Consider the following 26879-nt stretch of genomic DNA (forward strand, 5'->3'; position numbering starts at 1 on the left):
CGCAGGAGCGGTAGAGCGGAACCCAGAAGAAACAGGCCTTCAGGCGCCCCATGCCTCAGCGCGTCCCTCCTGCAGCAGGTTCTCCCGGGACCACAGCCAACGTGCTGCCAACAATTTGCAAACTGAAACCCTCCTCTTGCATCCTTGGGAACCTACTGTTATGGGAACACGTACCTTCGAGTGTGCGTGAAGTGGGTATAGTTTTTTTCCCAGGCAAGCACATGACTGTGTAAAGTGCCTCATCTTGGATTCCAACCCCGGCCGTATCCTTCTAGACGTGGTGTGACCTGCGTGTTCTTCGTCGCCTTCGCTCCCTGCTTCTCTGCTTCGGGAACATGCTGCCGTTGGCACGTTCAGTTCCATTAGTTGAGGGGTTTCTTCTCGGTTACGGCCCAGTGGCCCTGTTCGTGGTACCTCCGTGGGCTTCTGGCTCTGCTCACCAGCAGCTACTTTTAAAACTCCGGCCTTGTTTGGGGAACTTGTACACAGACAAAGCATTCCATCCCCTCGGAACCTCAGTGTTCCTGCCTATAAAGGGAAGGAGTTGTGATCAACCATTTCCCGAGTTCCTTCCACCTCTAAAAGTTTGAGTTTCCAGGACTTACTGCTCTTTCTGATAGTAGATGAGACCCTCTCCAGATCGCTATTCGTGCTGGGCCCAAACAACACAGTGTCATAGCAACCTTGGCTGTTGACTATTCCTTCTCCAATTCACCTTTTTTAAAGTTTGTATGTGTGTATTTTAGAAAGAGCATGAGGGTGAGGCATGGGGGGAAGGAGAGGGAGAGGGAGAGAAGCTCAAGCTGACTCCCTGCTAAGTGCGGGGCCTCAGTGCTCCATGCCCAGGGCTCTATGCAGAACTCAATCTCACATGATCTTGAGATCATGACCTGAGCTGGAACCAAGAGTTGGTCGCTCAACTGACCCAGCCACTCAGGCCCTTTTTAAATAAATTTTGCTTTAGCTCTTAAATCATGGAAGGATTTTGGATTTTTAAAATGTGACGGCTGTCTCACTCCATGGCTTCTCCAAGTCGATCTTCCCCATTTATGAATCTCTCAGAAAAATATAGTTATCCAGATGCTCAGGCTTTTCATCTTGACCTACTTGCCATGGCTTAAAAAAATCACATGGTTTTAGGGGACACCTTGGTGGCTCAGCGGTTAAGCATCTGCCTTTGGCTCAAGGCATGATCCTGGAGTCCCTGGATCAAGTCCCACATCAGGCTCCCTGCATGGAGCCTGCTTCTCCCTCTGCCTGTGTCTCTGCCTCTCTCTCTCTCTCTGTGTCTCTCATAAATAAATAAACAAAATCTTAAAAAAAAAAATCACATGGTTTTAAAATAATGCTTTTTTTCAACCTCCCACCCCAAATTCTTTAATTTGAACAGGCCATCCAATTTCTCTGCTAAAGCATTCTCCCTACTTTTTCATTATACCATGATCTTTAGATTTTCTTTCTCACCTAATACTGTAACTCTTTCATTTCTTCTTTGGCCCTGCTTTTGACTCTTAAAGCGTAGTCTACTTTTTGCCTGTATTTGGGATTTTTCTCCCATCTCTTACAGTGCTCTACTATCTAAAACTCTATGTCAAAGGATAGGGCTAGGGGCACCTGGGTGGCTCAGAGGTTGAGCATCTGCCTTTGGCTCAGGGCATGATCTTGGGGTCCTGGGATCAAGCCCTGCATCAGGCTACCTGCATGGAGTCAGCTTCTCCCTCTGCCTGCCTCTCTCTCTCTCTCTCTCTTTCTCTTTCTCTCATTGTCTCTCATGAGTAAATAAATAAAATATTTTTTAAAAAAAGGATACTGCTAAGTTTAGACTCAGAGATTCCATTCATTCTTCTTATCCTTAACATTGCTTCATGCTTTCAGGGCCCCTAGATCGGTGTAGATGTGCCTCAGCTGAAATGAGGAGCAGCGCCTGGCTTGTAGGAGGCATTCGGAAAATATCTGTAAATAAATTCATTTCTCTCATAATCCCATGAACATCCATGAGCCAGGAAGTGAAAAGACACTGAAAAACAAGAAAGGCCAGCCAGCTTTGGGGCTTTAGACCAGATTTTATCAAAGATCTTGTGAACTATGATGGAGGAGAGCCTTCTCTTAATGTATATAGGGAATATTTGTAAAGGGAGAGTCAGGCTGGTTTAGTCACAAGGATTTAGTAAAAGGTACAAAGTCAATCAAAGCCGATTTCATGACACATGAAAGCACGATCTTCCTAAGCTAGGATACCTACCTAGGTTCTCTGTGCCATAGTTTTTAAACCTCCCACGGAGTATGCATGTTAGCTGGCTAATGAATAATTGGTGTGCAGTCGTATGGGAGGACGAAATGAATACCTAACACAGGTGTGAAGGCCTCAAACCTGCATAGGTAGCAAGGGTGAAAAGAAAAGAGCTGAGAATTAGCATCCTGGCTGCTCTTCTCTGTGGCTGTGTGATCTGAGGGATGTGTGCTAACTTCTCTGAGCTTCTGTTTCCTGTTGGACAAAGTGGGAATATTTTTCTTTCTGCCATCAGATTTCATCAAGGGATATTATAAGAAACACAGAGCTTGGGCAGCCCGGGGGGCTCAGTGGTTTAGTGTCGCCTTAAGCCCAGGGCGTGATCCTGGGGTCCCGGGATCGAGTCCCTGCATGGAGCCTGCTCCTCCCTCTGTCTCTCTCTCTCTCTCTGTCTCTCATGAATAAATAAAATCTTTAAAAATAATAAAAAAAAAAAAGAAACGCAGAGTTTGCTGCATCCCACAAGGGTCCTCTCCTTGAGGCCCTGGGTGAAGGCATTTCTATCAGACCTCAGTTCCCTGGCCCTGAAATAATTGGTTGGTTTGGCTTATATAGATAGCATGAGCTGGACATTTTCCTTTTTGCATTCGCTTCTAGAGGACTTGGAGCTCGATTTTCAGCCAAAATGTGCCATCTTAAACTCTAAGTTTGGAGGATTAAAGCTCCTCCCTGCCATTATCTTATTTTTCCCCATACTTATTTCTCTTCCTTAATAATTGCATGATTTTATTCACTCAAATTCTTAGGTTTGGATGTAATTTTGTAACCTGGCTCAAATTGTGTTAAGGACAAGGCTTGGTGGGGGAGGAAGGAAGAAAGGATGGATGGATGGATGGATGGATGGATGGAAGGAAAAGTATGGAAAAAAAAAGGAGGGAGACAGAAAGTCAGACAAAAAAAGAAAAGGAAGGGAGTGAAGATGACAAAGCCAGCTAGCTGTTGTCTGGCCCCTGTGCAGTGTAACTAATGTTTGCTTATATAGTTAAGTTCTAGAATTTTACCTTCCTTCAGAGAGCCCAACAAACCTCTTTAGATACATAAGGTAAATAATAAAATAAAACTTTTATTGATAATAAAACATCGTTTTAGAGGAATTGAAAAAACAACAATATCTAATTCTATGACTTTCAGATCATGCTCCCTTGAGTTCCTACTGGTACATAAGGTGATGGGAAGCAGGCCAGTGGTGGCAGGGGGACGTTTGGAGTTTTTCCAACCAAATTGTTCTTTTTACTTGTCCACTTTTATCTACGTGTAAAGCTTCTGTTAACAAAGGATCTGGGTGGGGGGAACAAAAGTTTGAAGTTGCTTGTGTATGTACAAGAAAAAACAGTAGGTTGGTGGATAAGAGATGTGGATTTGCAAAATTGAGCACAAGGCATTTCTGGCCTACAGGGTTAAGTGTTAAAACTGTTCCCTTGTCTATGTGGTTGTTGGTTGCCACCGAGAAGAAGCACAGTACTAAGAACATTGTGTATATACAGAAAGTGAAATTCATTTACAGCAATATCCTGCAACAATTATAAGATATTTTTTTTTTAAATCAATGACTTCCCTGAAATGCTTGAATTATAGTTACATGTAAAAACACCCCATCATCCACCCTTTCACCCCCACTCACTCATCCCTTCCCCACCAGGAAATCCAGTAAGCTTTACTGGAACTCTGATTTGGAATATTCTGGTGTGGGGCACCTGGGTGGCTCAGCGGTTGAGCGTCTGCCTTTGGCTCAGGGCGTGACCCTGGGGTTGTGGGATCGAGTCCTGCATCGGGGTCCTCCCAGGGAGCCTGCTTCTCCCTCTGCCTGTGTCTCTGCCTCTCTCTGTGTGTCTCTCATGGATGGATAAATAAGATCTTTAAAAGAAAAAAAGAAATATTTTGGTGTGATTTAGCCAGGAGCATGGAGAATAGAATTTCCTTTCTGTTTCATTCTCTTTCTATCCGCTAGAGGGCAGCGCAAGGACAGGGAAATTAACTCCTTTCTGGGGGGGAAAAAAAAAAAAAAAAAAAAACACCTGAAAAGTCCCTTAGGTTCCCATAGATGAATTCTTAGCGAGTCAGGTTCCCTTCCTCCTTCTCTGAATATTTAGAGAATTTGAAAGCTCCCTTTAAAATGATAAAAGTTATCTGTTGGCTTGGCCAAACATATTCATTTTAAATGTGAACTTGACATCATCTCTAAAAAAAGATATTTATGTAAAAACTGAGTGTCATCGTTGTGTTTTGCCGTGTAACACGCGACTCCAAGACTCAGTGATTTAAAGCAACAATCGTTTTATCCCATGTCCTGATTCTTCTTGTTGACGAGGCACACAGCCGGGTGATTTTCCTGCTAGGGTGATGTGACCGGGACTGTGGACATCCAGGGTCTCCAGTCAGCTGGGACATCCAACGCGGCCTGCCCTGGAGCGTGGCAATTGATGCTGGCTGCCAGCTGGGGGCCCAGCCGAGGGACTGTTAACCAGAGCACCCAGTCATTGGCTTTTTCATGGGCCTTGGGTGGCCTACAACATGCCACCCACCGCTCTCTCCACGCCCCGTGCAGAGGCAGACGAGAATCTTTCATTGGCTTCTTCATGTGGCTTGGACGTCTTGCAGAATGGAACTGGGTTCCTAAGAGGGCGCATCCTAAGAATGAGCATCCCAAAAGGAGCCAGGAGTTTCCAGTCTCAGACATGGCTTCTGCTGCCTTCTCGGTGGTCAAAGCAGACACAGGATCAGCTCAGATTCAAGGGGAGAGAAATCAGCTCCAGCTCCTGGGGTGAGGAGCCATCTGTATACACAGGAAAGGAGAAAGTGGTGAGAGCCCACTGGAGACCACCCCAAGGACGGTTAAGAATAAGGCTATTTCTTACATGTTGGAAAGGTAGTTAGAAATCATGAGGGATGCAGAGGGTTCTTTCTTCCTTTAATAAATGAGGATTGCTGCTTAATGTGGTAGTTTAGGAATTAAGATGCATGGGGGCATCTAGGTGGCTCAGTGGTGGAGCATCTGCCTTTGGCTCAGGTCGCAATCCCGGGGTCCTGGGATCGAGTCCCGCATTGGGGTCTTCCCAGGGAGCCTGCTTCTCCCTCTGCCTGTGTCTCTGCCTCCCTCTGTGTGTCTCTCAGGAATAAATAAACAAACTTAAAAAAAAAAAAAAAGAAGATGCACAAAAGTCATTCCTTATATTCTTTTGCTTCTGCAGATCTGTTGCCTAAAGCAATAAAAATGGCCAGAGGATCAGTGTCCGATGAAGAAATGATGGAGCTCAGGGAAGCTTTTGCCAAAGTGGGTGAGTACACCGGGCGGCTCAAGCCACACAATTCTCCTCTTGACTGAGTAGCTTCGGGACAGATTCGATGAAATGGTAACATAAGTAAAATAGGGCAAGTGAAAGGAATACGGTGGCATTGGCCAGAGGAGCTGGGGGGACTTAATTTGGAAAGGTCCACTTTAAGAAAATTAGTTCTTTCTCTATCAAAACATGGCCTGGACCCTTTCACACCTGCAGCTCTTCTCATATTTTTTGTCTTGTCTGCTTTCTTTGACTTCCTGGTTTTTCTTTGTAGCTCTAAGCTTGTGACTTATTTTCCCATCTGTTCCTATCAAAGTCCCTTCAGATTCTGCTTCCAGGACCTGTGTCGTGACATGATGACTCACGGCGGTTGGGAGCGACCCCGATGCCCATCTCTCATAGACACGGGCCTCCCGTGAGACCCTGGCTCTTGCATGGGGTCAGGCTCTGACCCCTGAATGACTGCCTCTCCCGCGCACTCCCCTCCCATCTCGCCTGCCCTCACCTCCTCATCCCATTACCTGCGTTGGGTCAGCACGTCCTTGCCTTGCAGATACCGATGGCAATGGGTACATCAGCTGCAATGAGCTGAACGACCTGTTCAAGGCTGCTTGCTTGCCTCTGCCTGGGTACAGAGTGAGAGAAATCGCAGAAAACCTGATGGCTACAGGTGATCTGGACCAGGATGGGAGGATCAGCTTTGATGAGTTTATCAAGGTGAGTACCATGCAGATACAAGGAGATGCATCTGAAACTTGGAATTTGAAAAAAAAAAAAATCCAGAAGTACCTTGCCACCCTCCTTGCTTCAACATCACGTATTCCCCCCTTTGTGGTTTTCTTGATCACTTGATTGGGTTTCTTAAAAGTACACTATGTTGCTGCAGGTTTTTCATGGCCTAAAAAGCACAGAGGTTGCCAAGACCTTTAGAAAGGCAATCAATAAGAAGGAAGGGATCTGTGCGATCGGCGGTACGTCGGAGCAGTCCAGTGTCGGCACCCAGCACTCCTATTCGGGTAGGCGGTCCCCGTGGGCGTGGAGTGGGAGTGGGGCGGCTGCTGGCATGAGGAGAGCCTGCGGGTGGGTAGTAGGAAAGGGGCCACATGGGAAGAATCTGTACCTTCTGGGGTTACAGATTCTAAACCTGGTGTTTACACCTAAGACAAACCAAGACAGAAGCCAACACGAGTTTATTGACTAATTCTGATCCTAATTCGCAGTCCAACACTGGATAAATCTCAGTAGTATTTAAAAAATACATTAAGGCTGCAAGAACTCTTTTGTGAATCTTACGGATAAAATGAACTACTCGGGCTTCTATTTCCTCCAAACTTCATGATTCTTCCCAATGCCTAGTCAAAAAAAAAAAATTGTATTTTCACTGATTTGGAAGGAAGTTGTATGTTTCTTCTGAAGGCTGCCGTCCAACAGCCTTAAGGGAAATTAAAAGTTCAGACAGGGTGGTGATCCAGCAAATCCCAAGCTGAGTTCTTCAAAACATTAGCTGATCTGAAAAGTAAGTCCATGGTTGAGTATGGTCGGTAAATTGTGAACACAATGTTTAACCTCTTACGCTTAAAGCCAGAAATTACGTAAATAGGCATTATGAGTCTTCAAGGCAGTGAGGTGCTGTGCAGTGCTTCTCAAACTTTTGTGACTCAAGATTCTTCTGAGGGGACCCTATGGCTTTCAGTGACATGCTGTGCCGGGCTATAAGGCATAACTTGAGGGGTTTTTTGTGTGTTTTTTTTTAAAGATTTTTATTTAATTATTCGTGAGAGACACACAGAGAGAGGCAGAGACACAGGCAGAGGGAGAAGCAGGCTCCATGCAAGGAGTCCAATGCAGGACTCGATCCCGGGACCCCAGGATCATGACCTGGGCCGAAGGCAGATGCTCAACCGCTGAGCCACACAGGTGTCCCAACTTGAGGTTTTATTAAAATTTCCCAAATCAACTTCTGGCAGCTTTACTGATAGGAAAGAAAGATTATATCACAAAAGATTTTTTTTTCATAGCAATTTCGTTATAATTGTATCAAGAAACTCAAAAATATTACAGGGGATTATCTGTGATCATCTCACATTTAAATTGGCTGGGCTAGAGGCAGCCTGAGTTTTATCCTTAGCATTAGATCATCTTCAGATATAAATTATATCTAAAAATAAATAAAAATATCTTTATTATTTATATAAATTTATATATGATAGTTACATATGATCTCTCTCTCTCTCTCTCTCTTCTAAATATGCCTGGCATATATTTTATGACCTGGAGTGAACAGAGATTCTGTGCCTATTCCCCAAGTCACCTGATATTTTTTTAATGTCAAAAAATGTGAGATGATAGGGTAAGGGACCAGATCATATCTCAATGTCTCTCCTGGGCATGACAATCTGAGATCTATGTGTATAACTCGGTTTATGAAAAAATAAAAATAAAAATAAATAATTCGGTTTATGTCAGATTTTCATTTTGCAGATAAGTCATTTTTATCATTTACTTGCAGAGGAAGAGAAGTATGCTTTTGTCAACTGGATAAACAAAGCCCTGGAAAATGACCCCGACTGTCGACATGTTATTCCAATGAATCCAAACACGAATGATCTCTTCAGTGCTGTCGGGGATGGCATTGTCCTTTGGTAAATAACACTTCCTCCTTGGTTTCCAAAGGTTTCCCTGGAATTTTCTGGAATACTAAAAATTCATTGTATTATCCTAGGCCAACTTCCTTTTGGTGCTCAGCTGGATCTGAAATGCTTTCTGGACTTGGACTTAGCAGATCCTTGGAAAGCAAACTAATTTCAAAAGCAACTTATAATGAGAAATGTAAAACTAATATTTCTTGGTTGGAGGAGAGGGATGCACAGCATAGAGACACATACAGATAGAGATGCAATAATACAAGGCCTTAAAGCAATTATTTTTGGACTATATGCCATTTGGCTTCATCTGAACATGACCTACCATGAAAATAGATTGATAATGGCAGCATGAGAGTTGAAGAAATCCAGTGCAAATCCTTAAGTAAAGGGACTTTTGAGTAGTACATACAAATGCTGAGGACACCTAGGAAAGGAGGAATGTTTTTGTCTGCAGAAGACCTCTACACACAGATGGTCATGATGGTGTCTTTGAAATGCTTCGGTGGCTCTGGCTTTAGTGGCTTCTAATGCCACTGTGAGGCATGGCATTGGTGAAGAGGCTTGAAATGCCCAATCTCAGGTGGGCACAGGAGTTGGAGGGGAAGCTGGGTAGACGAGAGACCTAGAACCCCCCTCCCCTGCTCTGAGCAGAACAATTCTGCTTTCTAGTATTTTATTTATTAGAGTTCACCCTGAGATTTCATTTTAAAAACTTTCAACTGCCAAAAAAAAAAAAAAGACATAAAAAATATAGCCTACGGGATCAAGTCCTAATTCCCTAGGTTGGCACCCCACACACTCCATCATCTTTCCTCAGTCTCCTTCTAGCTTTACCTCCCGAGACACCTATGACTCAGGTACCCCCCAGGGTGCTGAGTGAGTGGCTGCGTTAGTAACTGAATGTACCAGCAACCAGACTTAACTCTTCCCCATACACATCCTGCTTCTAACTGCAGCTGTGGCTTTGCCTTTTATTTTTCTTTTTGAGAACACCATTCCGCATCCTCTCCTCCTATAGAAATCCATTTACACTAAAGGTTTCTGGTCTATTCCACTCCCTCAGTGGTCTCTCCCTTCACCGGATTCTTTTTTTTTTTTAAGATTTTATTTATTTATTCATGATAGACAGAGAGAGAGAGAGAGAGAGAGAGAGAGAGGCAGAGACACAGGCAGAGGGAGAAGCAGGCTCTATGCACTGGGAGCCCGACGTGGGACTCGATCCCGGGAACCCAGGATCGCGCCCTGGGCCAAAGGCAGGCGCTAAACCGCTGAGCCACCCAGGGATCCCCCCTTCACCAGATTCTTAAAGCACATATTTGCAGTACTTTGGGGGCCATTATAATGTAACTTTTCATATCCACATATTTTGTCTCTATAATTGCATGATAAGCTTTTCAAGAGCAAGGTCACTACACATGTTCTAAAGTCACCCCTGCCTCCCATCATCTCCCAGTGGTGGGCTTCTAGATCACCAACAGTTTCAGCTTTTTCAAATCATGATTTATGAGTTTGTTTTGCCTGAATTGCAATAAAGCATCTTTTATTGAAATATATGTATGCACACACATGACAGAGGTATGGAAACGCATCTTTAAAGAACACCACAGAAAAGGCAGTTGCTTACGAACTGTGAGGAAGAAATGTTAATGCTGACTTCTCATAAGAACAAATAGCCACAGTCGAGTTTACTGTTCTTTGAATTTGTTATTGTTCCTTTGGATTTGCTTTTTCAACTTCCTTTCTTTAAATAAGATGGAGGTGACCTTCGGAAATTTATTGTCTGTGCCCCATTGGAGGTAAAACGAATGCCAAATGAGTAAAAGCAGTTCTTAATAGATAATAATAGCTTACTTTAGACATCTGGTCAATGTATTAGACACCTAAGTGGGTGAAATTTCTCAAGTTCTGATACAACAGTGACTATAGCAAGATATAAAACATTTTAGCGTCCGCTTAGTTGAAAGTATAGAGTTCCACCAGGAGTCAGATAGAAACGTAGACATTGCATAAGCTCAGAAGTGTACAAGTAGTCACTTCTACGGTGGGGACAATTTTTCACAGCTGAGAAAGTGACATACTCATGAAGGATGTGCCTTGGCTTTCTACCCAGAATTTCCTTTTTTAAAAAAAAAAAAATTTTATTTATTCATTCATGAGAAACACAGAGAGAGAGAGAGAGGCAGAGACACAGGCAGAGGGAGAAGCAGGCTCCATGCCGGAGCCTGATGTGGGACTCGATCCCAGGTCTCCAGGATCACACCCTGGGCAGAAGGCAGGTGCTAAACCACTGAGCCACCCAGCGATCCCCTCTACCCAGAATTTCCTAATATGCTCAGGAAACCAGGATGATTTGGCACCTTTTCAGGTACATGAATAAAGTAGGGTCTTTATTTCCTGCCTCAATTTATTTATTAGACTTCAGGAACATTAACCTTTCCCATAGAGAGTTTGAATCTAATCAGAATTGCATAACTGATCTTGCTTCAAAACCCTGGATCACACAGCTTATATTGCCATCTCATTTGCTTATGGTATTGCTAGAATTTAAATTCAATGTCCCTGGACTCTGTTATTCAGAAGCCAGCTTTCCTTAATTCACTTGCTTCTTTTTCAGTAAAATGATCAACCTATCCGTGCCAGACACAATTGATGAAAGAACCATCAACAAAAAGAAACTCACCCCCTTCACCATCCAGGTACACTCTCTCTCTCTGTTACCAAACTATAAGGTTGTGCTTGGGATGCAGGAGCCCTGGAACTGCAGAGCCGGCCTGTTCCAGGTGTTCGGGCATTATTCCCAAACTCAGCTCTGCGGCCAGTGATTCATCATGACTAGTGGGGATAGAGGGAGACACTTTTGTTTTATCTTTTATTCATATAACAGGGAACTGGGGAGGGGGATGTCGGTGGGGAGTTAGTGGTTGGGCCCCATTCTTTGTTTTGGCCATCTGGGAATAAAATTCACATTGGCTAAAGTTTTAACTCAACTTTCCCTAGCAATTGATCTTTGAGCCGATGCCAAATATGCAGCATTTTAGCTGAAAAGATAAGCCTTTCTAAGAATTGGGAGGGTGAGAAACGGGAATTGCTCTGGCAGCCTCACAGTGGCATTGGCCACAGCCACCAGTGCGGTAAATATAACTTGGTTTTAGGCCTTCAATGTGTTGATTAACTGGAAGACTAACCAGTAGTAAGTGAGCTGTATTTCTACGTTATATTCCAGTGTTTCGACGTTACTATTAACTCTCTTACTCAGGAAGCATGTCTCACTGCTTAAATCATGAACAATATGTCACGCTGCTCGATTGTAAGCGGCGCTGTGTACCTTTAAAATGGAAGTGGGAACGATGATTAAACATACATGAATGTGCTTTATGTTAAATTTAATCTTGATGTTACATTTTAATATTGGCCATAAGCAGAAACGATATTTTCCATTTGTCATTTGAGCTCTCCACGAGGGCAAAATCCCACTTTTCTGGTAGTCCCCTTTCCGAATCACTGGTGGCCTGTGTTGTGTTTCTAACTTGCCCTAAAGACAACTTCTATATATCTCTGCCTCTGATATCTTCTTTCAGGACCCAAGAGTAGTATACAGATTCCAGACTGAAAATTTCATTGATTCTATCCCAACCCCATATGAGTTGCATTATATACACTGTTAATTATAAGAACATGTAGTCTCTACGTCTGTGCACGTGTGTGTGCGTGTAGGGGTGTGCAGACTTACGGTCCCCAGATATTACAGATACTCATTAAATTGTCTTAGTATCCTTTCCGGGGATTTGATTTGTGCCTTTGTCATTGCCCTAATGACATTCCCTTAATACCTGATCTGAAAGCCAAAACGCTGTTTTGTTACTGTCTTTCATGAGCTTGATTTATATCGACGGTTGTGTTATTAATGATGGCCAGTGACAAGACAATGACAACCCTCAAAGGTACCCCTGTATGTGTGGCCAATGGGGATGTTGAATGTGTAGGCTCCATCACAGAACAGAATGGAGGGAAAGGTGTGAGACTCATTCGTTTCATCTAGGCCAGGACGGGCTTCCAACTCAGGGTGCCCATTTGATCCAACAGGCACCGCCTAAGCCCAGTATCTGGGTTCCCAGATTTTTTTTTCTTGCACTCGTCAAAATTTAACAAAGACCATGCCTCTAGACCTGTGAGCTTTCCAGAAGCAAAGCCTTGTTGTCAATCAGTAATCATCCTTTGACATCTACGAAGTCAAAAACAATGTACACTTTCTCTCCCTCAGGAGAATCTGAACCTGGCTCTGAACTCGGCCTCAGCCATCGGCTGCCACGTGGTTAACATTGGGGCTGAGGACTTGAAGGAGGGGAAGCCTTACCTGGTCCTGGGACTTTTGTGGCAAGTCATCAAGATTGGATTGTTTGCTGACATCGAACTCAGCAGAAATGAAGGTCCGAGCAAAGCTGCAAATGTTGATTAATGGCGTGTTTGGTTTTTTTAAAGATTTTATTTATTTATTCACGAGAGACACACACACAGAGAGGCAGAGACACAGGCAGAGGAAGAAGCAGGCTCCTTGTGGGGAGCCCGAAGTGGGACTCGATCCTGGGACTCCAGGATCATGCCCTGAGCCAAAGGCAGACGCTCAACCGCTGAGCCCCCCAAGTGCCCCAGTGGCGTGGTTTTTTTATTAATGCATGTGTTGGGGGCCGTGGGAGGAAGATGTCAGGAATAGTCAAGCTCAGAATCCTCAATTTTTGCAAATTGCAGTTACATCGAATCTGTTTACATTAACGTAAGAGTTTCCATCCACACCAGCCAGACTTTTTAAAATGACAGAGCAAAAAGCTTTTTATGACCACAGACTAATCGCAATGATTGTTTAGAACCTAGAGCTCCGTCTGGCTGTCTGGGATCCAACCTCAAGAGCCTTTCTGGGCTCACTTTGCCTCTGGATGCTTTGTAACAAGTAGACTCCTTTGAACTTGTATTTTATGAAGTGGTTCACGTTCATATACCGAAGGGATGGCACCAGGTCAGGAGAAAGTTGGTCTGTTTACCAAGACTGTGGAAGATTACGTGTAGGGTTTCAAAGCTCTCAACTAAGTATTGGAGCTGTCAGTCGAACTCTGCCTGCTGTCCACATCCTATCTACATTTAAACAAGTACAGCCCCATTGTTGAGACAAAAGTAGGACATCGCCATAAGAATCATACAAAAAAACCAGTTAACCTTTTTGTTTCCAGTAGAGAGCCCACTAACGTGAAATCTGTAGCCAAGCTCTAATCTTTAGTTATATGTACGTCTAAATTTGTATCCCCAAATCACCATAACCAGCGAAGAATCTTGGGTTGCCGTTTTGAAACCGGTATGGGTCAAACATAATACAGGGGAGAAAAAGCAAACAGGAAACTTAGAACCCACGAGAAGCAAACTATTGACCGACAAATGATGACCTCCAACTCAATTTAAACCTTCTAGGGATCCCTGGGTGGCGCAGCGGTTTGGCGCCTGCCTTTGGCCCAGGGTGTGATCCTGGAGACCCGGGATCGGATCCCACATTGGGCTCCCGGTGCATGGAGCCTGCTTCTCCCTCTGCCTGTGTCTCTGCCTCTCTCTCTCTGTGTGACTATCATAAATAAAAAGAAAAAAAAATAAAAAGAAAAAAGATTTTAAAAAAATAAAATAAACCTTCTAGCTGAGCAAACCGTGGTTATTCAGCTGGGAAGAATGGAGGAAAGGGTTGATGACACTTTCTGAGATGCTATAATTATGCAAGTAAGCATTCAAAACGTAAAATCACCTACGGGAATAGGCAAGGAGACAGTTGTGCTCGTTACAAAATTGATCTCTTAAAACCAAAACTGTTGTCGTAGGATGGAATGTGGGCTGACAGGCCCAGTGGTGCATTCTGAGCCCGATAGTCCCGGTTTCTTCTGTGGCTTCTGCATGGTTCTCAGACAAAGCACCGAGATTCACCGGTGACTTGTCTCCCCCACCTAAAAAAGTGAGGCTAGTAACTAAGCTCACAGCACCTTGCCTTTCTTTTCAGGGAATGATAATAAAGTGTTTATTCCGCTGGAAGGGCCCTAAGTCCCCCCAGCCCGGAGAAGTGGCATTGCCCTCTCAGGTCTCCTGTGGAGCTCCAGCGCCCTTCCCAGATCCCTGGTATTTATCTTTCTTCGCCTTTGTCCTTCCCCAGCTCTGATTGCCCTTCTGAGGGAAGGGGAGAGTCTGGAGGACCTGATGAAACTGTCCCCCGAGGAGCTGCTGCTGCGGTGGGCCAACTACCACCTGGAGAACGCAGGCTGCAACAAAATCAACAACTTCAGTACTGACATCAAGGTAGGAGCACAGTGGGGACAGGCCCAACTGCAGCAGAGAAGGGGACCCGGGATGCTCAGGGAGAGAAGACAAGCTCTAGAGCTCTGTTCAAGGTGGCTGGTGCTGTGGCAGCCGCTCTATCCTCTCACGCACATCTGTTTGGAGTCCCAGGGACCACAGCGGCATTGTCGGGGCAGATGGGTCCCCTACACACACCCGGAGTGACAGTGTCAGCAGAGGAGGGGGAAAGAGCAAGGGGTAAGACAAAAGGTAAGACCTTTTCAAGGCAGAGAATCTATATAGGGAGGTGAGGTCCTGATTCTATCAAATTTCCGGGTGCATCAGATGGGAATCTTTTAACAAAATTCAGTGAGGATTAGACTTCTACTTACACAAAGAACACCAACCCGGGGGTCTGCTGCGTACCAGGCATCGTCCTGCCTGCTTATACGTGTACTGGCTGATTTAATCCTCACGATTAAATGGCCTTTGAGACAAAGATGATCATTTCCTCCTTTTCCGGATAAGGAAACTGAGGTTAAAAGAGAATTCACGTAATTTGTTCCCATTCACATAGCTAGGGAACGGGTCAGGATTCAAATCCAGCACTCAGCCTCCATACCGCCTCTCTCAAACAACTCAAACAACCTCGGAATTTCTTGAAAGGTTTGCATTTGTAGAAGCCAGAGGTGTTTTATTTTTTGTAAGATGTTTAATTTATTTATTCATGAGAGACACAGAGAGAGAGGCAGAGACACAGGCAGAGGGAGAAGCAGGCTCCCCGCAGGGAGCTCAATGCAGGACTTGATCCTGGGACCCTAGGGTCACACCCTGAGCCCAAGGCAGACGCTCAACTGCTCAATTGCTGAGTCACCCAGGCATCCCGCCAGAAAAGTTTTTGAGAGATGATGATTCTGGAAACCATCAGCAATGGAAATGTCCCCCAGGGCGTGTAGAGGGGGGCAGGCGGCCCTACAGCAGAGATGCAAAGGGGGAAAGGCGGAGGGAAGCATGCCCTGTGGTTTTCCAGTCTGTGAATAGTTTCATGTCGAGGTGAAAGAGCTGTCGGCAAGGAGGGCAGGTGGGCCGAGAGGCAGAGAGCTTCGGAGCAGCATGCGAGCTGGGGGTGCAGCAGGAGAAGAACATTTCAGGCTCCGCTTTCTGAAAAGTTAAAGAAACCTTCTCTAAAGAGGGAGAGTCAGAGGAGAGGTCATATGACTCCCCAACGAGTCACCCAGGCCTTACATATTCCTTTGGGTGACAGCTCCCCACTGCTGTGGATTCAATGGCTGCCTGCCGTGCATGGTGCTAGTTAGATGGAAGCTTCTAGATGGAAAGTCCCCCATTCCTGAGCACCTAAGCTGATAATGCCAAATGCATTTTTCTAGCTTCCACCGGTTATTGATAGCCCAGCACCCGCAACCAAATGGGGATTTAACAGGAACTGGGCAGCGAGGTGGTCCTCCTTTGTGCTCAGCAGTTAAGCTCTGCACGTTTTCAGCCAAAATTTTCCAGCTTTTTGAGCCAAAATTAGGCTGCTTCATTGGAGCCATAAATTTATCTGATTTCTCATCACCATAAAGCTGCGTTCTTACATAATAACCGTAGGAGCTGGCACGCTGAGCACACACGGGGGTCGGGCCTGACAGTAGGTGGGGGCAGCTGCCTCCTGCCTCTGAGCATCTGGCAGCTTTGGGAGGTGCCCTTAAGTCACACAGGTCAGCGGAGGTGGGGAGAACACCCACCCTGGGGTGAGTGGGAAAGGCTTTTTAGGGTCAGATGAAAAGAGAGGAGCCCTAACAAAGTCAAGCAGGTGTGACACCCGGAGGCAGATCTTGTTTGTGCCCAACACCTGCAGGGGAACTTTCACTGGCTTCAAAATAGCTGCAGGGACCAGGAAGAGAAGGGGGGGGAGGGACACAGATGAAAACCGGTTTCCCCAGGTGCAGCCTCAGTGGCTGGCTTTCTCTTGTTCCAGTGTCTCTCACATCACCAGTGGGGAGCACCCCCATGCCCTCCCGTCCCCCCACCCCCGGGGCCCCATCCAGGCTTAAAAAGAGCCACAAGCTGATTTTTCATCCTTTAAGAGACGTTAGGATGCTTTTAAAAGGATTTAAATAAACGACCTGAATATTTGCATGCTTTTACTGAATGAACACGGATTTGTAATTTGAAGACTAGGACTCTGAGGATGCTTTTCATGAGTAAGCGTATTTGGAAATCTCGGGAAACGTGAGGCTGGATATCTGTATCCAATCTGCTATCACCAAATTTAACCATTTTTTCCCCCACCGCCTTGATAAATATTAAGTGTGCTTGTCATCTTAATATCTCCTTTACATAGAGACTGCTTGTTAATGTTTCAAACCTTCTGTCTTTGAAATCCTTATTTTTCTTTTGCTGATTGTCCATTTAACTGTGTTTTTAAACTCGGCTTTAAACTTCTGCTTCCTTCCTTTTTCTGTCACTTTTTTTTTTTTAATTAAACCTTAGCTGACTGACTTCTACAGCAATATAAAGGTATATATATTTTCCTGTATACAATTTAATACCTTTGCATAAGTAATTTTTCTTCCCTAAGAACAAGAGAATAGCATTTGCTCCTATAGCCTGTATTTGTGTATATCCTGTATTTGTTATAGTCCTTTTAAAAAGAAAGTCCGATATGATATTTAAGCAGAGAAATAGAAAATCCAAATTAGTGCTTCCAGCTTTGTTAATTAAGTTGCATTTTTGAGTGACAGTCAAATAAGAAATATAATATGTTTGCTTTGGGGAAATTAATGCCGTGCTAAGTATGTAATTAGCTGTGCTATTTTGAAATTGTAATTTCTTAATTTCTCACAGGACTCAAAAGCTTATTACCACCTGCTTGAACAGGTGGCACCAAAAGGAGATGAAGAAGGTATTCCTGCTGTTGTTATTGACATGTCAGGACTAAGGGTAAGGCCGTGTCCCAAGTTGTGTTTAGAGAACGTGACTCTGCCTTTGTGTTGGCAGTTCCACGGCCCCGCATGACCCTGACTCTGGGCTTCCGGGGGTCCACATCTCTGCCGAAAGCCCTGGTAAAACTGTTAACAACTGTTAATGGTTTTGGGTGATAACTGTGGGAAATTGCATCTGAAAATAGATATTAAGGAAGGAAAGAAACTAAAACCGCTCAAACGCCACACACCTTGCCTCAAATGCCTCCAATGAGCTGATGTTAATGTCAACTCATCCCTGAGTGACAAGTCCGTGAAATGGGTAACGTGCAGGGTCATCTAGTAAAGCATTATATTAATAAATCAATCAATTTAAAGTTCTGTTTTCTGAAAATTGGCGGTTCCATAGACTCTCAAAAGAGTCTTGAAAACGGCGGACCACATTTCAACAAAACTTCTGTACGTGTCACCATTCAATAGACTCAACGACACCAAGAGGTACTTATGATGTTCATTTTTAGATACCTGAGTCTTATTTCCGGAAATCAATGGGATGCTTACACAAATAGATTCTCACTTTAGCGATGAAAAAACTGAGTCTTAAATGGATTAATTAATAAGTCCAAGATCATATGATGGGTTATTGGAAGTTATTTGATCCAAGGCTGGGATCCTTTCCCTCCGGTACTAACAAGGGGACAACCCCACCTGCTGGTGCTATGTACCAGGTACTATGCCAGGCACGCTGCATGCACTGCCTCTAACCCTTGCAAACATCTCTAAGCTGAGTGTTAATAACTGTTTTACACTTGAGGAAGCTGAAGGTCAGAAAGGCTAATGATGCTCTCAGGGCCACAGAGCCAGTACATGGCATAGAAAGGATCGAAACCCACGATGCCTCCAACATCCACCCAGCCACAACCCTACCTCACTACATCACTGGGGGGTAATAGGCGAAAATGACTGGGTGCAGGTTGTGTGGAGTTCTTAAAAATGTCTCGTTTAAGAGTTCTTAAAAACAGCCCCAGCATGGATCTGGATGATGAAACCGGTTTTGCCACCTCTTTAATTCTGACCTGGAGGAGTTGCTTTCTCCGTGCTTATGTCTCACTTGATATCATTAGAGTTGAAACCAATGAGCTGATGTTAAAGTCAACTCATTCCTGAGTGACAAGTCTGTGAAATGTGCAGTGTCATCTCTAGTAAGGCATTATATTAATATTAATATATTAATATTATATATTATTAATATATACAATATATTATATATTATAATATTTTTTTAATAAATTGATTTAAAGTTCTGTTTTCTGAAAATTGGTGGTTTCATAGACTCCTAAAAGAGTTTTGAGAACAGTGGACCACACAAAACTTTATCTCCTAGTAAGAGCCTACCTACAAAGGACTAGAGGTTCTCTAGAACTATTTGAATCGCCTTCCAACATACGAAGTCCTCAATCTGAAGTCTGCAGAGGCCAAATTGCACGAGGCAGCTGGACTAACATTTATTTTGTTTGAGTCCCAAGTGTACCAACTCCGTGTGAGAGGAGTGGCTATACCAATCAGAGGGTCTCTACTGATCGGTGTAAATATCTTCGATGAACTGAAAAAAGGGGAGTATTACTTATGACAGTAGCTTCATCGTTGAAAACAATGAAGACCAACTGAAATGATAAGATTATAGGATCTACTGAATCTCTTTAAAAACAGGACAACCAAGCATTCATCCGACATGGCTCTGTACAGAGAGGAGAGACTCAATTTCTCAATTTCTGGGACATTTGGCCCTTGTAACTTGCTGATTTCAGTTCAGGCAAATATAAGTAAATCATATGTGGCGATTAAGTGCCTCTCGGAGGTTAGACACTGAGGGTTTCAGTAGGTTTCCCATTTCTTCTTCATGTTGCTCCTGCCTCCTCTGTGCAGGGACAGCCTTGCCCCAACCTTGACGTGTCCTCTCTCGTTGCAGGAGAAGGATGACATCCAGAGGGCAGAATGCATGTTGCAGCAGGCAGAGAGGCTGGGCTGCCGGCAGTTTGTCACAGCCACAGATGTCGTCCGAGGGAACCCCAAGCTGAACTTGGCTTTCATTGCCAACCTCTTTAATAGATACCCTGCCCTGCACAAACCAGAGAACCAGGACATCGACTGGGGAGCTCTTGAAGGTAACTGGAAACCTCTTGCTCAGAGGTTCGGAAGAGCATTCACAATTTGAATTCAAGGGCCGCTCGAAATTACCTGCTAAGCAAATATCAACCCCTTCCATGTTGGGGAAGATTTGCAAACAGGTCATCAATTCCCTGGCATATAACAAAGAGAATAAATAGATTAATCAAGTCAATTACAGCCAAGCAGGAATAATCAAATACCATTATATCACATCCATTATACATAAGCTTCATCCATTATCAGAATTAAATGTTTTAGGGAAGGAATGCATTTAATTATCAGATGAAATAAACCCTGAGTTCCAAAAACCTAATTTATGTACTTAATGGATGCAGTGTGCATTCCTCACTGCAAGAGATTGCAGCCACTCATCATCTTAAAGTGTTCAACTTAATGCTAAGAGGGGCTTATTAGTGAGGTTTTGGTTTTTGTCTTGTTTCTTTGATTGGGATTTGGGGGTGGGGGTGGGGGTGGGGAGCTGAGTAAAGTTTAGACGCAGAATCCCTGGCATTGTATTTGGGGGATTAGATGCCCTGAGATAGAATGAAAAGCATGTAGCTATAGTCAGGTTCTTCTTTTTTCCACCACAAATTAGTCTCAATATTGAGACAAAAAAAATCAAGATGGAACTAATATTCAATGAATATCACCAAAGAAAGGAAATCCAGATTTAAAATATTGATTTTTTATCCCCCCCTGCAATGCTTTACCGGAGCTAGAAGGCAAAATCAATCCGTATTCCAACAGGGCCTCATTTGTATTGTTTGATAAATTGTGGCCAGGGGTCCAGGCATTTTGTTGACTACCAAGTATATACATCAAGCCCTCTAATCACCCACTTCCAGCTGCCTCTAGAACATCTCCATTTGGTTCCTTTGCTATCACTTGAAATTCAGCATATACAAAGCAGAATTGATCATCTCTCCTCCCTCTCTCTCCCTACCCGCCTCCCACCCATCTCCTTTAGAAACTCTCCATTTTCAGTAATCCTACCACTTTTTTTTTCCTTTAGTCACCGAAACCCTGGGTCCCCTTTGATATTTTCCTCTTCTTCACCCCTAAATATACTGAATTAGTAAATACTAATAACTCTTCCTGCAGAATGGCTTTTAGATTGTTGTTTTTCCTTACTGCTTTCTGGACTCTTATTAAATCACACACCAACCATTTCAATAGGTCTTCGGGGCCTGTTCCTCCATTTATCAAGCATTTGAATGTGCCTGTGTGCTCGTGCCATACGCCATCCCCTCTGCTTGTTTAATTTAAATGCATATTGCCTTTCAGTAATTTTGCACACTGCTGCCAGGGACATCACAGTACTGCCTTCATTATATCTCTGCCTTGCTCAAGAATTTATTATAGTAATAAAAAAAAAGAGCCTATAATGACTGGCATTGTCTAATATATCAACCAAAATCTGGTGGTTGGCATTCAGAGGGCCCCAGTTCTGGTTCCAGACACCAGACAGCCTTATCTCTGACTATTGCACAGATGCCTGAAAAATGAATTCCTAATGGTTTTAATACAGACCTTGCCTGTCGTTCCTTTTATGTCCCTATTTATGCTGTCTCCTCTTCCACTTACTATTGCCTCAAATCCTCTCCTCTTTCCTGTCCAGATTTTACTAGCCCTATAAAGTGAAACTTAAACTCCACTCCCAAACTATTCTCTCTCCTATTTCAACTCAAATAGTGAATATGTTTATCTCCTAGTGTAGCCCTGTGGCTTGTGTGATCTTGCTTCGATGCCTAAAAGTCTTGTTTTTCCTGAAAGAATGTAAGGTTTTGAGGGTCAGCTCTGAACTGCTGCTCCACACAGGAGAATAGATGCTATAGAAACACTCCCTGAATTGGAATAGAAAAGAAAAAATGAGGGACACCTGGGTGGCTAAGTGGTTGAGTGCCTTTGGCTCAGGTCATGATCCCGGGGTTCCAGGATCGAGTCCCACGTCGGCCTCCCCGCAGGGAGCCTGCTTCTCCCTCTGCCTGTGTCTCCACCTCTCTCTCTCTCTCTCTCTCTCTCTCTCTGTCATGAATAAATAACATCTTTTTTTAAAAATAAGAAAGAATAAAAAAGAAATAAATGAACCCAGAATAGCAATCCTCATCCAAATCCATTAAGGTTTTTGAATTAAGTTTTTTCATTTTGCATTCAGTTTTTATGATAGTCTCTTTAGATAAACCTTGATCATTAAAAAAAAAAAAAGGCACATCTTCTGGAGGCCTGAAGGATAATGGGTCTTCATTAACTTAGGTGAGACCAGAGAGGAGCGGACGTTCAGGAACTGGATGAATTCGTTGGGCGTTAACCCTCGAGTCAATCACTTGTACAGGTAAGGCCGTGTGGGGACTCATCTTTGATGCGCGACACCAAGACCTTGGAAGATCCCCAGGATTTCTTTCAAATATCTCTGCGGCGTGTGATTTTCTCCACAAATGTGTGCATCTTGATGAGGAGCGTTGAGCAGCAGGTGTTGGCTCTTTAGCTGAGGAATGCACTTCCGCACATCACCCTTGCCCTGTGCTCAGGACAAAATCAGGACCCAGCAACAAGACACATCTACTACATGTTGTAGGCCTGTGACCTGCCCCTAAGCAGGCAAAGCAACACAAAACAAAAATGTGAAGTTTAGGGTGACGTTGCTCCTATGCCATTTGTTGGAGCCCTATTTCTTTTCCCGGAGGCAGCGTGCTCACACCTGGGCCCTAGGTGCTCACACCTGGGAGAGACCCAGAGTAAGTCTCTTCAATTTCTCTGAGTCACAAAAAAAAAAAAAAAAAAAAATTTCTCTGAGTCACAGTGTCTTCACCTCCAAAGATGGAGCTGCTAATACCAGTTCTGTTGGGTTGTTGCAAATGTTCCTCGTTCTGACGTACAAGGAAGCGCCTGCCCGCTGTAGGCCCCTGATGAATGGCAGCTCTCTGAGAATTGTCTTGTGTTTGTTTTTTGTTCAGTGACTTAGCAGATGCCCTGGTCATCTTCCAGCTCTATGAAAAGATTAAAGTCCCTGTTGATTGGAACAGAGTAAACAAACCACCATACCCCAAACTGGGGGGCAACATGAAGAAGGTAAACAGTGACTCCCCAGATGTTCCAACAGGCAGGTGAAGTCACCAGCCTGCGAGAGCTCCCCGTGAATACTTTATTAGGAGGCCAAACTTAGATAAGTAATGTTTATCCAGGGATTAAATTATGGCACCGCAATCAGAAGGCTGAATGGTTTCATTAAAGTGAGTCCATTACTTCAGTTGATTACTTATTTATAATTCCATGTTGGATGTCTTTAAAACATTATGATGTAAAAATTCTAATTAAGATAATTAGAGCAAGCAGAGCTGCAGGGTTGCTTTTCCACCAGCAGGATCCTTATTCTAATTTTCTAAAGAATTAGAGCCTTGTACTGACGGTTGGACTTGTACAAATAGTTTGTCTAATGTCAACACAGTGGGAACACATTGTTTTGTAAAAGCAGCAGTGGGGTTGGCACAAATATTTCTCACCATTCCTTGTCTCTTTGGCTCTTAATGATCCAAGTGTAGCCGCGGGAATACCTGTCCCACATGTGCATGTAGGACGAAGAATCCAGATTTTCCATGACAATCTCCGTGATTCCGCTGTTTTAGGAATATCATGGGCAGGTGACTGAGCAGGGCCCTCTGTAGTGCGAGAGAGCCGAGCCAGTGTTCATACTAATGAATTCATTTTGGTTTTGCACTTAGAGAACACTGTGAATTTCTTTTTTTTTTTTTTTTTGGTGGAAGTGAGGGGTTCTATTTAAAAAAAAAGACGGAAAATTCTTTGACTAGTTTAGAATCCTAGAATCAGGCAAGATTTAAGAGATCATTCGGTCTGACAATATTTATTTCATTTTGTTCTCTTATCTGGTATCTCTCACGACAGACATGATGGCATTACAGTGTTTTCCTTCTTGCTCATTGACAGCTGGAGAACTGTAACTACGCAGTGGAGTTGGGGAAGAATCAAGCTAAGTTTTCCCTGGTTGGCATCGGGGGACAAGATCTCAATGAAGGAAACCGCACTCTCACACTGGCCTTGATTTGGCAGCTAATGAGAAGGTAATGTAACTCAGGGAAATGACCTTTTATTGAGGATATTACTGACCTGGAAAAATACCAGCAAATTGTCAGGAATGTGATTTAAACCAGCAGGATGATATTTTAAGCTAAACTTAAAACCAGAGGAGTGTTTTGTTATTTTCCCATTATTTTTATTTCCCTTACAGGTCTTTAAGTATTCTTTCAGGTATTGTAAAACTCTGTTATTAGATTCCTAAACATCTCAGATGGTTTTGTCCTCTTAATGAATCATCCGGTTTTCATTATGGCGTTGACCCTCTTTATTCCTGGTAATATTTTCTTTGAAATCTACTTTTTCTGATGTTGGTATAGCCACTCTTGCTTTCTCTTGATTAATTTTAGCATGACATCTCTTCTTCCAACCTTTTATTTTTATATTTTTGTAAATTTTGTAAATAACAATTATCTTTTAAAGAGGATTTCCAAACAAGGGGAAAATGTGCTATACTTACCCGTTTGCCATTTCTGGCGCTTACCTTTCCATGGTGTAGTTACAGATTTCCATGTGTATCAGATCTGAAATATTTCAAATTGTGCAGATCTGTTGGTGAGGAAGCATTTCAGCTTCTAGTTGTCTACAAAGTCTATTTCATTTTCATTTTTGAAAGATATTTTCTCTAACTGTAGACTTCTAGATTGATAGTTTTTTTTTTTTCTTTCAGTTCTTTAAAGATAGTGTTCCTTGCCTTCTGGCTTACATTGTTTCCAATGATACATCTGTTGTCATTCTTATCTTTGTTCTATGGTATAGTATGTCTGTTGTTCTCTGGCTTACTTTTAGATTTTTCTCTTTATCACTAGTTTTAAGCAAGTGGATTATAATGGGCTTTGGTGTTTCTCATGATTGAGGTTTGTTGAACTTCTTGAGTCTGAGGGTTTGTAGTATTCATCAAATGTGGAAAACTTTTGGTCTTTATTTCCCCAGAAATATTTCCTGTACTCCCCTCCCCCATTTGTTTTGGGGGGACTCCAGGTTCACACATATTTGGTCATCTGAGGTTGTCCCAAGGTTCACTGACACTCTATTCAATTTCCCCCCTCTATTTTATTTTTCCTCTTTCTGTTTCATTTGGGATCAATATTGATTTGTCTTCAAATCCACTAATCTCTTTTGTAATATCTAATCTTGCATTAATCCCATCTAATGTGTATATTTTTTTATCTCAGACACAGTTTTCATGCATAAAAATTTGAGCCAGATCTCTTCGGTATTTCCTGTGTCTCTTTCCTCTACCTTCTTGAACATACAGAACATAATTATAGTCCTGTTATTTCTGGGTCTGTTTCTATTAATTGATTTTTATCCTCATTATGGGTCATATTTTACTGTTTCTTTTGCATGCCTACTAATTTTTTATTGTATGTGAGGCATTGTGGAATTCCATCTTCCTGTGTGCTGATATTTCTGTATTCCTTTAAATATTCTTGAATTTTGTCCTGGGATGCAGTTAAGTAACTTAAGCATGGTCTGATCCTTTTGAGGCTTACTTAAAACTTTAATTAGTCTTGAGCTAATTTTGTCTCTCCATACTGAGATAATCTCCTCTGAGTATGTCACAGTCTCTGGTGCTTTGCTCACACATATGCATTGAGTAAACCTCAGCTAAAGACTTGGGACAAACCCTCTGAGGATGTCTGGAGCTTTCTTTCTAGATGATGCTTTCCTCTCCAGGCAGCTCTCTCCTCTCTAGTGTTCTGCTCCACAAATTTCAGACACCTTCACTTCCTTGAGTTCTCAATCCTGTCCTCTCAGCTCAGGGGGACTGCTATACTCTGGGTGTTCTCTCTCTCTCTCTCTCATTCTCTCTCTCTCTCTCTCTCTCTCTGCACTGTAGCCTGGAAACTCTTCATGCAATAAGCTGGAACAATCTTAGGGCCCACCAGGTTTGCTTTCCTTCTTTCAGGGACCACTGTTTTACACTCACTGTTGTCCAGTGTCTGAGCAACATTGTTCCATATGTTTTTCATTGTGTTTGGGTGTGTAAGGCAGAAAAGCAAGGCTGGTCCCTGTTACCACACCACGGCTAGAAGCAGAATTTCCTGCTAGTTTTTCACGAGACAATTTTAGATAGCTTTTAGAGTTAAATGTACACTTGATTAATGTGGAAGCCATGTGGCAATGCCGTTTGAACAAGGTAGAATGTAATATATAAATAGAAAATAAATTATAAGAAAAGTAAATGAGGGCACCTGGGTGGCTCAGTAGTTGAGCGTCTGCCTTCGGCTCAGGTCATGATCCTGGGGTCCTAGGATCAAGTCCCACATCGGGCTCCCCGCAAAGAGCCTGCTTTTCTCTTTGCCTGTGTCTCTGCCTCTCTCATTAATACATAAATAAAATCTTAAATAAAAAAGAAAAGTAAATGATTTTTGGTACAAAAGCACGAGCTTGGGAAAAATTTAACATAGCAAATCTTTAAGTATAAAATAGTTTACTTTTAAATGCTTCACTCTTTCCCTCTATACTGGTGGCCTTGACCAGGTAGAAATATTACATCCCTTAATTAGAATCTATGTTACTGTGACTTAATTCATTTTCTATCTGGAAGGAAGTTCCAGAAACCACATGTCATTTTACATGATGTCTCACAAGTGAATGGCAAAGACAAGGTGTGTAGTGTCTCTAGGACTTCAGTTTCATTCCCAAGCCACTGTCTCTGGATCCTGACATTCATAATGGTCCTCAAAGGAAATATGTCAGTGTTTCCAGGTGATGTGGTTCAGTCAGAAGTGATCATAATGGAGTTCACTACCTGATTCACACTTGCTTCCCCAAGTATAGCGCTCTACTACCCATCTCTGAACTGGGCTCTCCTTGAAGTTTAAAGGCAGGTGTCACAAGGCTCTTCTGGCACAGAAAACTCCAGAACTAAAGAAACTTCAGCCCCATCTTCTATCTTGCTGCATCCATCTAGAAGGTCACTGACAGTCCCTAAGGGCTGCCTTACCAGTATATTTTCAGAAACATGTATGAGCTATTCTCTATTGTCTTTCACGTGTGTTTTAGTTCTTAATAGATGACTTGGGCTACTGATTGCTTTAACAAACAAAATAAGTCTTTTTAGTTGCCATGGTTAAGTTGACTTTTGGGTTTGAATATAAAATAATCTTTAGCATTTTCTGTTTTAATGATAAAAAAAGAAAAACTCAGGCCAACTCTATGCCATTTTGAATTTCAT

General features: G+C 43.1%; 1 protein-coding gene across 5 annotated transcripts in view; it reads left to right on the plus strand.

Moving 5' to 3' along the window:
• LCP1 (lymphocyte cytosolic protein 1) overlaps positions 1-26879 on the plus strand; it is an 83474-nt gene that overhangs the window by 46074 nt on the left and 10521 nt on the right. For all 5 annotated transcript variants that reach the window (XM_072760580.1, XM_072760579.1, XM_072760581.1 and 2 more), the window contains 12 exons: positions 5479-5565; positions 6122-6285; positions 6455-6584; positions 8078-8210; positions 10828-10909; positions 12475-12640; positions 14392-14534; positions 17361-17456; positions 19407-19602; positions 21860-21938; positions 22561-22675; positions 23549-23682. In XM_072760580.1, coding sequence (XP_072616681.1) covers positions 5502-5565; positions 6122-6285; positions 6455-6584; positions 8078-8210; positions 10828-10909; positions 12475-12640; positions 14392-14534; positions 17361-17456; positions 19407-19602; positions 21860-21938; positions 22561-22675; positions 23549-23682 — 1502 coding nt within the window. In that variant the 5' untranslated portion in view covers positions 5479-5501. The remainder of the gene's footprint in view (positions 1-5478; positions 5566-6121; positions 6286-6454; positions 6585-8077; positions 8211-10827; positions 10910-12474; positions 12641-14391; positions 14535-17360; positions 17457-19406; positions 19603-21859; positions 21939-22560; positions 22676-23548; positions 23683-26879) is intronic.

Source organism: Vulpes vulpes, chromosome 6 (genome assembly GCF_048418805.1).
Source record: "Vulpes vulpes isolate BD-2025 chromosome 6, VulVul3, whole genome shotgun sequence".
NCBI lineage: Eukaryota > Metazoa > Chordata > Mammalia > Carnivora > Canidae > Vulpes > Vulpes vulpes.